This window comes from Lepisma saccharinum, chromosome 19 (genome assembly GCF_977018435.1).
Source record: "Lepisma saccharinum chromosome 19, izLepSacc3.1, whole genome shotgun sequence".
Taxonomy (NCBI): domain Eukaryota; kingdom Metazoa; phylum Arthropoda; class Insecta; order Zygentoma; family Lepismatidae; genus Lepisma; species Lepisma saccharinum.
This window is the reverse complement of record NC_139247.1, coordinates 5,814,740-5,828,122: the sequence shown is the minus strand read 5'-3', so window position 1 is coordinate 5,828,122 and position 13,383 is coordinate 5,814,740. Positions and strand designations below refer to the sequence as shown.

At 40.9% G+C, this 13,383-nt stretch overlaps 1 protein-coding gene across 2 annotated transcripts in view; it reads right to left on the bottom strand.

Moving 5' to 3' along the window:
* Positions 1 to 6,458: 6,458 nt before the first annotated feature.
* The window catches only part of LOC146002796 (uncharacterized), a 50,283-nt gene continuing 43,358 nt past the window's right edge, over positions 6,459 to 13,383 (bottom strand). For both annotated transcript variants that reach the window (XM_083140743.1, XM_083140742.1), the window contains exon 4: positions 6,459 to 11,541. In XM_083140743.1, coding sequence (XP_082996869.1) covers positions 10,005 to 11,541 — 1,537 coding nt within the window. In that variant the 3' untranslated portion in view covers positions 6,459 to 10,004. The remainder of the gene's footprint in view (positions 11,542 to 13,383) is intronic.

The window sequence follows — 13,383 nt, the reverse complement described above, 5'->3', positions numbered from 1 at the left end:
CCTCCGAATGAATCGAAAACAAATGCTTTATTGTTGTTGTTGGCTTTGAGGTAGCATGTCCAATGTGTACCTGGATTTTCGTAACTGTCCACGTTAACCACGCCACACTCTTTTTTCTTCAGAACAGAAGGTAGAGAATCAGACATGAAAACGCCCCTGAAGTGCTTCACCCCCAACGATTCGATCAAAGATTCAATATCGAAGTTGGACAAGGGCTCTTCTTTTTTTAAAACTTTTTCAAAGCTTCGAGGTTGTTTTTTCGCTTTTTGGTCACACCTTTCCTCTTTTTCTCCATAGCCAGGTTATGACGTTTCTGCTCTTCCAACTCGGCTTTATTCTTTTTTTGCATCGATGACGGTCTTGGCAATGGCGGCACTGCCTCCTGCCAAGCTGCCTACAGCGCCCAATGCTGCCAATTTAGCCGGGATGCTGAATATGAAACCTCCAGTCTTCTGCTGCTGCTTTTGCGAACCTTGTAACCTCCTCAACTGAGGAATGCTAAGCAGCAATTTCATTCCATGACCTTTTGCCAAGCAGGAATGTTTCTTCTCACGCTGCTTTTTGGTGAGCAATCCATCAAGAGTTCCGAGAGACTTGAGGTTTGCGTAAGGTATTTGGTAAACAACACCTTTGGGTTTCATGGTGATAGTATATTATTTATATATATCGTGAAAAGGTAAGGCTTTGCCCCCTAATAGGTTGGTTATACAAGTTGCTTTTTTTCACAGGGTGTTCTTTACTTACAGCCCCCACCCCAATTTTCATTTTGTGTTCATGGCGATGGTCGTACCCAATGCGGCAACCCGTTCACCTAGCGAGGCATCTCTGCTGACGAGTCTCCCGAAAGCTGCATGCTCCAACTTCCTGTCGGCATCATGACGTGCGTCGAGATCTGTGTGAGTATTGTAGGCAATGTCGTGATCCTTGCATGCTGCGTCCAGTGGGTTCACACCCTTGTCTCCTCTTTCCAGTCGCTGTTCGAGTTTGGTACCCGGACCACAGTACTGGTAACCTGGCAGGTGCATCTCGAAGGGTAGCTTGTTGATAATATCGTTCACCAAACCTCGACCCTCGGATACATTCCAGAATTTGGGAGGCAGGGTGTTGATGATTTTGATAAGGTAACCTATACCCTTGCTGTCGTTGACAATGAAGTTGCTAAGCTTGGTGCTAATCATGTCCACGATGCCCACCTTCTCGTTGTGGAAGTTGCGATTGCCTGCATTTTATTTGCCTGCGATGACCAGCAATCGATCTACAAGCTTCCTTACGTCGTCTACCCAAACAAACTCTTTAGGTAGGGTATTGTAGAGTTTGACACCGCTGCCAGTCTTGAGCTGGGTCCATATTGGCTTGATGAGGTTCCTGTACTTTTCTCCACTGCTAGATTTCACGCGATTCTGTGTCGCATCGTTGTTTTGGTACAGGGCATCCGTCATGATCAAAATTTCTGTGTAACTTTGGTAATCCTCGTCTGTATAATCTTTAGGTTGCTTCTTAGTGATAAGTTCCCACAGTCCCACGGTGTCGGGATACCTAGTCCAGCTGTTCTTCTCGCCCAAATTGATTTTCACGTCGTCACCCTCGAACGTGACTTTCGATTTTCCAATTTTCCAAACCACACCCTCGTTATGTTCCATGGTCGGGTACAATCCGAATACCTCGTCTTTTTCAAATTTTCCGGTGCTTAGGTAATCCCTCGCCAATGGACCCAGCTCGACTAGCTTGTCCGAAGAGGTACTGCCTAGGGCCTGACATCTCGGAGCCGGAGTAAGTTCGAACGGAGTAGTATGAATGCTGGATATCGGTGTAGGTATGGTATAATTTAAAGCGGTGAGTGGCACAAGCTCGTTGATTAACTCTTTGTTTTGCTCGGTGACATCTTTGATTTCTTTACCAAGTCCACTGATGGCATCGATGATAGGTTGGTCCTGGCGCTTTTTCTCTTAGTAAATTCCACGATTCTCGGATTTCCAACCCTTAAACTGTTTTGCCAGGTAGCTACGCAGCTTCAGGTTGTCATCTGGAAGTTTACGTTTCATTTTTTTTTGTATGTAGTTATTTATAATAGGTCAAGACGTTTCTTGTAACGTTGCAACGTTCAGAAAATTATTAATTTTGTTTCTGTATTTTCCGTTATTGGGTTTCCTCGTCATGTCTATTGTCACAAATCCAAAATTATCTTGGTTCCAGCATGGAGAGCAAAATTTGGAAAACTGATTGTAGTTTATGTCCCCACCTACATAATCATCGTAAGCGTGTTTTAAATTGGTGTAGTCTTGACGAAACAAACAAATGAAATTAGCATTGTCTCGGAGTAGCTGCTTGGGGATTTTGGAAAAAGTCTGAGAAAGGTAGAAGCAGTCCATGCCTCTGTGCCGACCCTGAGTAAAAAAATTGCGAATTTCGTTCTGGTTCTCCAGGATCACACCCTCAAAAACCACCACCGAATTCTCAAGACAGCAGTCTAGTGGTATCACTTCAGAAGCAAATATAGCTATGCCTAGACCCTCGTAGTTTCGTCAGCTGGTGGTATTTTGGTTGCTTTAAACTTTTGGAGAAAACATACAGATGTCTGTTCTTCCAGTCCAGTCAGTCGGGTGCAAGCAAGAAATTGTCCACAACCAACGTGGTTTTTCCACATCCAGAAGGTCCAACAACAAGGCAGCGAATATTGTCAGGCAGTAGCTCGCCGTTTTTCCTAGAGTGTTCCGAGGATAAATCGGGTAGTCGTCTCAACACATCCCACACACCTGTCACACAATCACTTTGTCTGCACGCAAATTTTGAAAATGTGTCTATAACGGTGAGAAGATACTTGTACCCCTTGTTGATTTCATGTACATTTTTTAGATTGCCACTGCTCATTTCCACAAGGTCAGCTTCCCACAAGTCGTCTATGCCTTTGGTCACTACCGCCAGTCGTTTGTAGTTTCGCCGTGCAGCTTTGTGCAGCTCGTTCACAATAGCCTGCCTAGACATTGTGTGAAAATAAGAATATAGCTTGGATGGGATTTCTGGCCGCAGACAATGCCGGGTTTTCTATGTACAGCTTATCACCTATTTCTATGTCGATAACTTGAGTGGCATCTTCGGCATAGGCAGTCTCACGACTTTCGGGGTGGGTGAAATCGACCAACTCCACTCCTCTTATTTTAGGCTCGTCCCCAATGTTCGTTACGGTCATGGTTGGGTAGTGGGTTGCATGAGGCAAAGACCAATAAGAAACCTTGACGAACTGAAGTGTGCCAGCAAGGAAAAACTGGTGATAGGATTTGGCAGGGGTCAGCATGTAGAGTTTGGCACCCGGATGAAAGAGCGAGGAAAATTCCCTGTTTGGAATGCTGTACAGTTCGATGACAACGGTGGACTTGAGATTGTCGATGCTGGCGTTCAGGGTGTTTATATTAGTTCGAACCTCGCTCTCCACGTCCTCCAATCTACCGTTTACCGATTCCAGGTTTTCTTCGATAGCACGGACAACAGTGTCGTAATCGGGCTTGATCTTCACATCGACAATTAGCCTCTTGAATTTTTCGTTTAAGTCATGTAGTTGGGTACTGCAATTGGTTATGGCCGATTCCTGGCTCGCCTCGATGCTGCCAATTTGCTCTTTCACGTTGGCGATAATTTGCTGCAGACTTTCCACGAGTGTCAACTTGTAGCTCTGGGTTGCGAGGTCGTGGACCTGGGTTCTAATTTCCGCAAACAAGGCATGTAGCTCGCCGACGTTCTGGTTCGTAGGCAAGGTAGCAACAGCATCCCGAAGCGTCGCAATTTCGGTATGCATGTTTTTGATGTCGTCGGATTTGAGTATTCGGTTCAGAGCCCACTTCACACTTTTCAGTTCCTATGAGGTAGGCATGGTAGCAACTGTGTTCTGAAGTAATTCCAGAGCTTTCTTCACAGCATCCAACTCGGATGCATTCGCAGCTGCACTTATGCCTTCCTGCAGTTGTGTTATGTCGTCCTGGGTGGGAGTGGATTGTTGCAGTGTTTCCAGTTTAGTCTGTATGTCGTCAATCAAGTGATGAAAATGCGACAACTCTGATTCGGTGTTTAAATTTTCCAGCTTAGTAATTTGTTGTTGAACACTGGCCAAAGTGTCCCTGATGCCCTGCAGTTTCGATTCAAGTACCTCGTGAACGTTCGCAAGGTCATTTTTAATGATAGCAAGTGCATCCTCGATGTGAGCTATGGTACCTTGCAGTTTCCCAAAGTCTTCGTAGGTCTCGAGCTGGAGCTTGATGTTGGCAACGCTGCGTGCAATAGCATTCAGTTCGCTGGACGAAGGTAGATTGTTGATGAAGTCTTCTAGTGTTTGTAGTTTTGTTTGGGCATCGGTGATGGCTGCATGCAAAACATCAGTTTGAAGCTCTGCCTTGATACTTTCCAACGTAGGGATTTCAAACGATTGAAACTGTTCGTGCAATTTGGCAATACTGGCATTCACGCGATCGTAGTCATCTTGAGTTTTTATACTCTGGATAATGTTTTGCAGTTCAGTCTGGATGGTGCTCGTTTGGTCTTGCAAGTGTCGCTTCAGCTGTTCCACGTCGGAGGTCTGCGCTTGCTGCAGCTTCACAAGTTCGTTTTGAAGCTTGCCTACGCTCAGCGCCAAGTTGTCGAAGTTGTCTATTGACGCGAGGTCGGTGTACTTTTGCAACAGCGATTTAAGCTCGGCGTCAATTTTGAGTACGGGGTTTAGGTATTGAGACCGCAGGCTAGCTATCTCTAACTGGAGGCTGGAGTTGAGCGTGGACTGCAGGGCCTGCAGGTCGCTTCGCAGCTTCTTGACCCTGACGTCGAGCATGAGAAGCTCGTCGCCGTGGTCGTCGCGCTTGGTGTGACCGAAAATATCATTAGGCATTGCTGCCACTGTGGTTATTTATTATAGGGTAGGTGATTCGCATTTCTATGAAAAGAGGGATGAGTTTGTCGTAGTCGTCCAAGAGCTCCACGTACAGGCGATCGCCAGCAGACACATCGTACGTTGTAGTCGCATCCATCCTATCGTGCTTGATGCGATAGAGGTTCTTGCCTGAGGAAACCTTGGCCTCCCCTTCGTTCTCGGGATTCATGTCGAACTTAAGTTTGCCGGAGATGGGGAACCGGTAATAGTTCAAATTGTTGTTGAATACGTAGAAGGATTTGCCCACATCCTCGTCGTACTGGGTCAAAATGCTATTCAAGTGTATAATTAACAGACCGTTAAGTTTAGATAGCATGGAAGGCAGGAGTTCGTCGAAGCTCGACGACGACGATGTGGGCTGGACAGGCACTTCCATAGCTTGCTTCCTGAAGTCAAACAGGTTCATAGACATGGTTATTTTATGGAAACACTTTTTCCAGCCGTAAGGTTAAAATTTTGGCCCCGTCTTACTACAAATCGCATTACATACATACATACGTGGCGTTACAAGAGCCCCCTGCCTCAAAAGAGGTTTGGTTAGCACGCAATAGATCAATATGCTAGAAAAAATAGAGGGGGAGGGGGTAGAATCGATTTTATTTGCCAGTCGAATATTTCTCGTTGAATCCTATCCAACAAACCTAAAATCGTCATCCTAGCTCAATTAGGAGCCAAGAAAATCAATGTCTTGGAAAACATCTTAAGATATTTGTCTCAAGAAAATGTTCTTGACAGGCCGGAATTGACAAACCAGAAGTCGACTTTCTTAAAGATTAAGATATTTGTCTTAAGAAGTCTTCCAAGATGCTGAGAAGCAACTAGGCGAGCCCCACTCCGAGCCCCATTTTCGGTTTGAGTGTGGGGAGACAGGCAAGTAACAACAGAGAGAGAGAATACCTCCAAACTCAAAGGGCACATTTCCAAAGTGTCACGTATTTAATGCGTTAAACGAGTTATGGGTATTCGCCATTCCAAAAGTCCTGTATCAAATTTGGTGGAGCTTGGTATGACATTCATTGAGTTTATTTTAGTTTGATGTGTGAACTTCGTTCTCACACAAAACACATGGGCCAGGAAGCTGGTCGTTCAGTGAAAATCATCTGCTGCTTACAGACAATGCATATGCATGATAGCTTAGAACTACAATAGTTTGGAAAATGAATTATAATATTGACAGGGAGCAATATGAAGCAACATGCACCCGATGAGTGTGCCTTACCTCTTTGAAGGATAGTGATGCAAGTTCTACACCACAAGAATTTCTGACTCTGTGAGGAATGGAAAATACCAAAAAATATATTGTTTGGAAACTTTTAAAAAAGATTGACATATTACTTAGCCCAAAAGTTCACTGAATACAGAAATAATACAATTATTAACTTATTTTGTCTTTATGCTACAAGGTGATTAACTTTTTACATTACAGAGCAAATTTATTCATTTGGTAACACACTATATCATTATTACATATTATAGATTAATATAATTATACCATTTTATATTACAAACGTGTGTATATAACACATATATTAAAAAAATACAGGCCCTCCCTGATAACATAGTGGTAATGTCCTTGCCTTATAAACATAAAGAGTCCCGGGATCGATCCCTGGTGGATGCTGTGACGTGGTCGCATCCTTTGAGTATGGTGGTATAAATTTTGGAAGCTAAACAAAAATATGAAATAGGTTTTGTTATACCAGTAAGTCCATGACCACTTCACATCAGCACTGGCCAAAAAATAGAGCCACAAAAAGGTTGGTTGTCAAAAAAACTAGATCTGTACGAATATTCAAATACCCACAACCCTTTTCTCTTTTTTGCTCTATTCCACCATTTATTGCCACTGTGGTAAAATCCCCATTCATTCCAAAACGATGACCACAGATATAATTGGCCCCCTTGCGCTGACTCCGAAATTAACGTGGATCACGAGCACCAATCCCCACCATACCATATACTTCCCAGATTATCTAATCGTTGAGATTTAATATTGGTTTCCGTGTTCGTGGTCGTCTAGCCACGAAAACGGAAACGCTCTCAACATATATATATCAAAGCAAGGTGGAAAGCTAGTGAACGTAAAAATAAGAACCATTGGATACGTCAAAATACTTTTCTAGTGTCCATTTATTGTAACAAATTGTCACCCGGACAATTAGAAACATCTCCCCAACAATTTAACAAAAAAATCTCTCCCTATATATATATATAATTGTCTGTACAATATAATAAAACCCACGTGGAGAAATAAATAATTCCCTTTTATCCTACATGTCGTTAAAAATTATAACAATGAACATCCATTAAATAAATACAAAATCATGTTTATGGTTTAGGTGATCGGAATCCTATATCGACGAAATTCTCAACAATCAAGATGTCCAATTTTTAATTGTACTACGTTTGGCATGGAATAAAATGCACTAAGTTCCAAAACACTAAATGGATAATTAAAAAAAAAACTATTCCTGAAAACCATTACTGAACTAAAAAAAATGACCGGTCAATTAACTTTAACATAAACCAAAATAAATTAGATTATTATACCCCGTTATTCCATGTCCAGACATCAGTGCAATGCCACAGTCAAATTCGTATGTCGATGCGGATCCGATCACCCTCGCCCGTGACCAAGGGAGGAGAAGGAAGCTCCTTACTATACCAATGCCTCAGCTGCAACGACTCTTCTCTCGGGAGAAAACTTCGCCCGTAGCCGAAGCTTTCCCCCTTGAGTTACAAAGTTCTCCGCTAGGGGAAACAGCGTTGCCGGATTTACCTTGCTCGACGTCTAGAGCCGAGCGTCAGGAACACCATGACGCAAAACTCCTTGTTAGAATAACGAGGAGAATGTGGTGGAGCTTTTAAAATTATACGAGTTATAAGCAAACACCACAATGCTCATAGTGGTTTGGATTCCACATTATATTGTAGGTCCAGTCCCGATTAGCCTATCTGTTCATAAAAAGAGGACTTATACATACAATATTTTACACAATGATCACATTGCAGAAATTTGTCATATTTCACAATCCCTTAAATGTCTGCTGTGAGAACTGGTGTTCACTTCAGTGCCAGAGTGTTCTCAGTGGAAAACTTTAATTCCTCAATAAGAAAAAAATATTAAATGCTTCCCTAAGGAGACTCAAACCTCCACACCCCCAGTAGCAAAAGCCCACAGCATAATGTCATAGACCTCTTCTCCATGGTGTAGGACAAAATATTATTGAATATATTGCATATTATTATCAATGAGCTTATTGTTAAGAATTATGACCTGAATTTTGATATGAACATGGTAAACTATCAAAATACCTATTAACTAAAAAATTAAAAATAAAGTAAGAAATTAAAGTCATAATCCCTCCCTGAGAGTAGGTGAGATGATGACAGCTGGCATGTCTAAGCACACTGTTTCCAAGTTACCCCATGGACATAAATTTATTTTCATCCCCTTTTACAAGCTAAGTTACGTTACAGGGTGTCATTTTAACGGCGCCCACGGCCCACAGATTCGAATAAAGGACATCAAAACAAACAACTTTTCCCAGTAACATTTTTCTCGTTGGTGTGTCGATTCGACGCGACAGCCTTTCAAAAAAGACCGTTTTGCCGCCTGGATGCTTGCATCCCAACACAACATTTGATCGTACCTGTGACGTCATATCCTGCAGCAAAACAGCGCATGACACGGTTGCAAGGAACACACAAATTTTGTGAAAAATGACAAACTACAAATCACATTATTAGCTGTAAAACGAAGCGAGAAACACATCAAGCAGACCGAACATCATAGCCTACCAGCCAGAAGATCAGCAGTCATCTCAGGGGAAGGGGGAAGTGAACCACCGATATGAGAAATGGTAAAAAAAAAAAAAAAGTATTCAAAATGAAATGTCAATGTCGGATTTTGTCTCAGCGTACATCTAAAATATCAAACACAATAAATTTTATTGGACTTACAGCTTACATGTGGCTGTTTACGCCCAACTACATGTCAAATATTTGCAAATCTCGTTGCAAGGTTGATATCTACAGGTTTGTGTCCAGATGCCATGCGGTACTTTTGTGCTGATAACGGAAGTATCCGAGGTTCACGTTGTTACATTACGGCTAAAACAAGTACAACCACAGTAACAATCTAATGATGAATCAGTACCGAATATACTGCCCTGTTGACATTTGCAAACTATTACATGTGTATCGGTGCATAGATAAACATATAATAGTCATCTTAGAGCTTGTATTACTACTTATATCCCTGTATTTTCAATATTTTTTGCCATTTGCCTCATAATGTTCTGAATATACATTATATTATGTGTTGCTTACCTTTGGAATTTTGAGTTCTTCCATTTATATTTTGTCATCTGTTCAGTGTGTCACAGACAACTAGTATTAGAAGGACGAAGTGGGTAGACTAAATTGTAGATGCCAACTTGGTAACTAGATTTGCAAATATTTGACAGGTAAGCTGAAACAAAATTCGATATGACCACTTTGACTTGAATTCTATTTTCTTTCTACTATTTTCGTATCGTTTGTTTACTTCCTGTTAGGTTACAGAACGTGTTTTCTCGTTTTGTGTTACAGTACATAATGTGGCTGATTGTAGCTATGTCATTTTTCACAGAGAATGTGTGTTCCTGGCAACCCTGGAACGCATCGCTTCACGACGGGATATAACGTCACAAATGCAATCAAATGTCATGTGTGGTTGGCAGCATTCAGGCGGAAAAACGGTCTTTTTTGAACGACTGTAGCGCCGAAACGATGCACCAACGAGAAAAATGTTACTGAGAAAAGTTGTTTGTTTTGATATCCTCTATACGTTTCCGTGGTCCGTGGGGGCCATTAAGATGACACCCTGTATAAGTAAAACAACGGCAGCTAGCTTATCCTTTGATCTACTTGCTTTCTAGGCATCCTGTCTCCAAGCTATCACATTTTCACTACCTTATACAAGTTAAGCTAACCCTTTTTTAATGTTTTTTTTTATGCCAGGATTTTTAACACATTTATGATACAATAGCTACTGCATCAGTTGTGTTTAGTTTGAAAGGATTTTTATACATGACACATGGTATATTGTTTAAGCTGAATGACACAACATGTGTCTGTTAAGTTGTGGCTTCTGCCTGAAAGACTTTTTACATATGTCACACTGGAATGGTTTTTCACCTGTATGACGCAGCATGTGCATGTTAAGGTTAAATTGTTTCTTGAAAGAATTTTCACATATATTGCACTGAAATGGTTTTTCACCTGTGTGACTCCGCATATGGACTCTAAGATGACGTCTCATTATGAAAGACTTTTTACATATGTTGCACTGGTGTGGTTTATCATCCATATGGATCTGCAGATGTTTTGTAAGGTCTGATTTCACCTTGAAAGTTTTCTTACACTTGTCACACTGGAATGGTTTCTCATCTGAATGATACTGAATGTGCATTTTGATGGTAGATTTATCCATGAAAGTCTTGTTACATATGTCACACTTAAATGGTTTTTCATCCGTATGATGTCGCAGATGGATTGTTAGGGCATAGTTCTTCTTGAAGGTCTTCGGACATGTGTCACACTGGAATAGTTTTTCACCTGTATGACACACCATGTGCAATTTAAGGTATGACTTACGCTTAAAAAATTTCTTACATTTGTCACATTGGTATGAATTTTCACTCACATGACACAATACATGGACCTTAAGTTCTCCCTTCAACTTGAAAGATTTTTTACATATGTCACACTGGAATGGTTTTTCACCCGTGTGACACACCATGTGGGTGTTAAGGAGTGATTTATGCTTGAATAACTTTTTACATACACCACACTGGAATAATTTTTCATCTCTATGACCTAGCATATGGAAGTTAAGGTGCTGTTTCTGCCTGAATGACTTTTTACATAAAACACAGGAGAACGGTTTTTCACCTGTATGACACCGCAGATGGATCATCAGGTCAAATTTCACATTGAAAGATTTTTTACATATGTCACACTGAAATGGTCTTTCACCTGTATGACACCAATAATGCTGCCTGAGGTGTGATTTTCTCTTGTAAGACTTTTCACACATGTCACAGTGGAATGGTTTTTCATCTGTATGATTTCGCAGATGTTTCCTAAGGTTATCTTTGGCTTTGAAAGATTTTCTACATATGTCACACTGGAATGGAGTCTCAATCACATGAACACTAGAATGATTGTTCAGTTTACTTTTTGTTTTAAATATTATACCACAAATTTTACAGGCATACTTAATTTCTGCAGAAGGGAAATTATATTTTGTAAAGTCCTTTCCAGTAAATGATCTCTCACATGCATCACGTCTGCAAATCATCTTGTTGTCATGTCTCCATAAGTTATCATATCTATCTTCTTGTTGAAATGGTTTTTCACAAATTGAGGAAAAACACGTTGGTGTGTTTAAACAAAATTTATTGAGGAACTTGTTCTGGCAGATGTCATGAAAAAATGTTTTCTGATCTGTTGGAGTACATCTGTGCCATTTCCAAGCACTTTCAGTAGACAATATTTTATTGCAAATTGTGCAGGTGTGTACACATTGCAGGTGGTTAATTGTGGATGTAGATTTCTCCACCTTCATTACTTCTGCTAAATCCCTATAATAAGAAACAAGAAGTAAGGAATTATTGTTGCAAACATAAGCTGCACAGAATGTCGTTAATCACCACTGCATATTGCACCGCTTAAATAGACTTAGTACGTGGTCTGTTAGGAAAGTAATGAGACTGATTTTCTGTACACGATGAATTGTATTATTTTTACAAATCAAGGTTATCCCCTTCAAAATAGTTCCCTTGGGCAGCTACATAGCGATGGAGGCGTTGTTTCCATTGTTCGTAGCAGTGCTGGAAGGCTTCTGCTGGAATACCTTTTAGCTCGTCGGTTACGCTCTTCTGGATATTATCCAAAGTATCAAAATGACATCCTTTCAAGTGGTTTTTGAGCAAGGGGAATAAAAAAAAAGTCACAGGGAGTGAGATCCGGCGAATAAGGGGGCTGAGGAACCACAGGAATGCTTTTTTCTTTGCCAAAAAAACATTGATGGAGACTGTCGTGTGACATGCTGCATTGTCGTGGTGCAGCATCCAAGTGAGTGCAATGACTGGTCGCACACGTGCAACCCTTTTCCTGAGTTTTGCAAGGACTTCATTTCGTACACACGTTCAAATTTAACTCACTACTGATCATTCTCACCGTCAATCAACGATCTGACCTCACCCTTTCCACATTGCCATCCGTTTTTGAGATTGAAGGTCTTCCCGCATGAGGTTCGTCTTTCACTTGTTCTCGGCCTTCTAAAAAGGACTTGTGCCATCTGAACACTTGTGTGCTAGATAGTGTATGTTCTCCATAAGCCCTTTGTAACTTTTAATAAGTCACAGTAGCGGATTCGCCAAGCTTAACACAAAATTTGATGGCACAACGTTATTCAAACTTTTGCCAGTCCATTTTTGTAACGCACCTCACAAACACAACTTCACGTCAGACGCTCTCAACAATCGTGTAGAAACTGTAGCAAGTTGAAACTTGTACTGAGCGAATGGCAAGCGTTCACCTAACTGCCATGTGAAGGTGGGGGCAGCAGCATTGCCGGTTCATGCACAGTGTTGCCAGTCTCATTACTTTCCTAACAGACCACGTATTTTTTTAGTAGTAGTGTAGATTTGATATTTAGAATTTACACACCCACACACACACAAAAACTGATTCAAATCTTGCGGTGTATTTGAATTCTCTGTTGCTAAATGAGGTGTAAGGACTGACCCTTTCTGGAAACACCCAAGTTTCAACCTCTCTTCAGAGACCACGAACTGAATTTTGCAGACTAAAGAGGCTTAGCTTCTGATTGTCCCAACATCAATTTCATCTTATCATCATCCATCATCATTGTCACAACAATCAAAAGTGGAAGATATGCAATAGTAAATGAACTGAATCTTTCTGAATTTACTCACTTAATCCTTAAATGAATAGCGTTACCATATGGTAACACTCAACATTCGCACACTTTCGTGCTAGAAGCTAGTGCGAGAAGTCGCTCTAGGAAGCATAAACCTTGCATTTGAGACCATTTGTTTCGGTCCAGGTAATGGCATTGTTGCAAGAGGATGTATTTGTTTTGACCTTCGATTTTTTTATTCAATATGTCATACACTGGAAAGTAAATATAGTGTTTTTTTCTGATTTTCTTTCATTATGTACTACTGAATGTTTTCAGTATTTAGTAAACACATGTAATTAAAAACTTATGAAGTTTTCTGTTCAAGAATTTTCATCACTTGCTCGATTTTTGCTCATAACGGTGGTGTTACCATATGGTAACGCTATGCAGATACAGTAGCTACAGGCCTTTTCAACAATTACTTTATTTATTATTTTATTATTGCACGTAAAGCAAGAAATTTAAGTTGTAATGGATTTTCTCACCTTTAGCATGG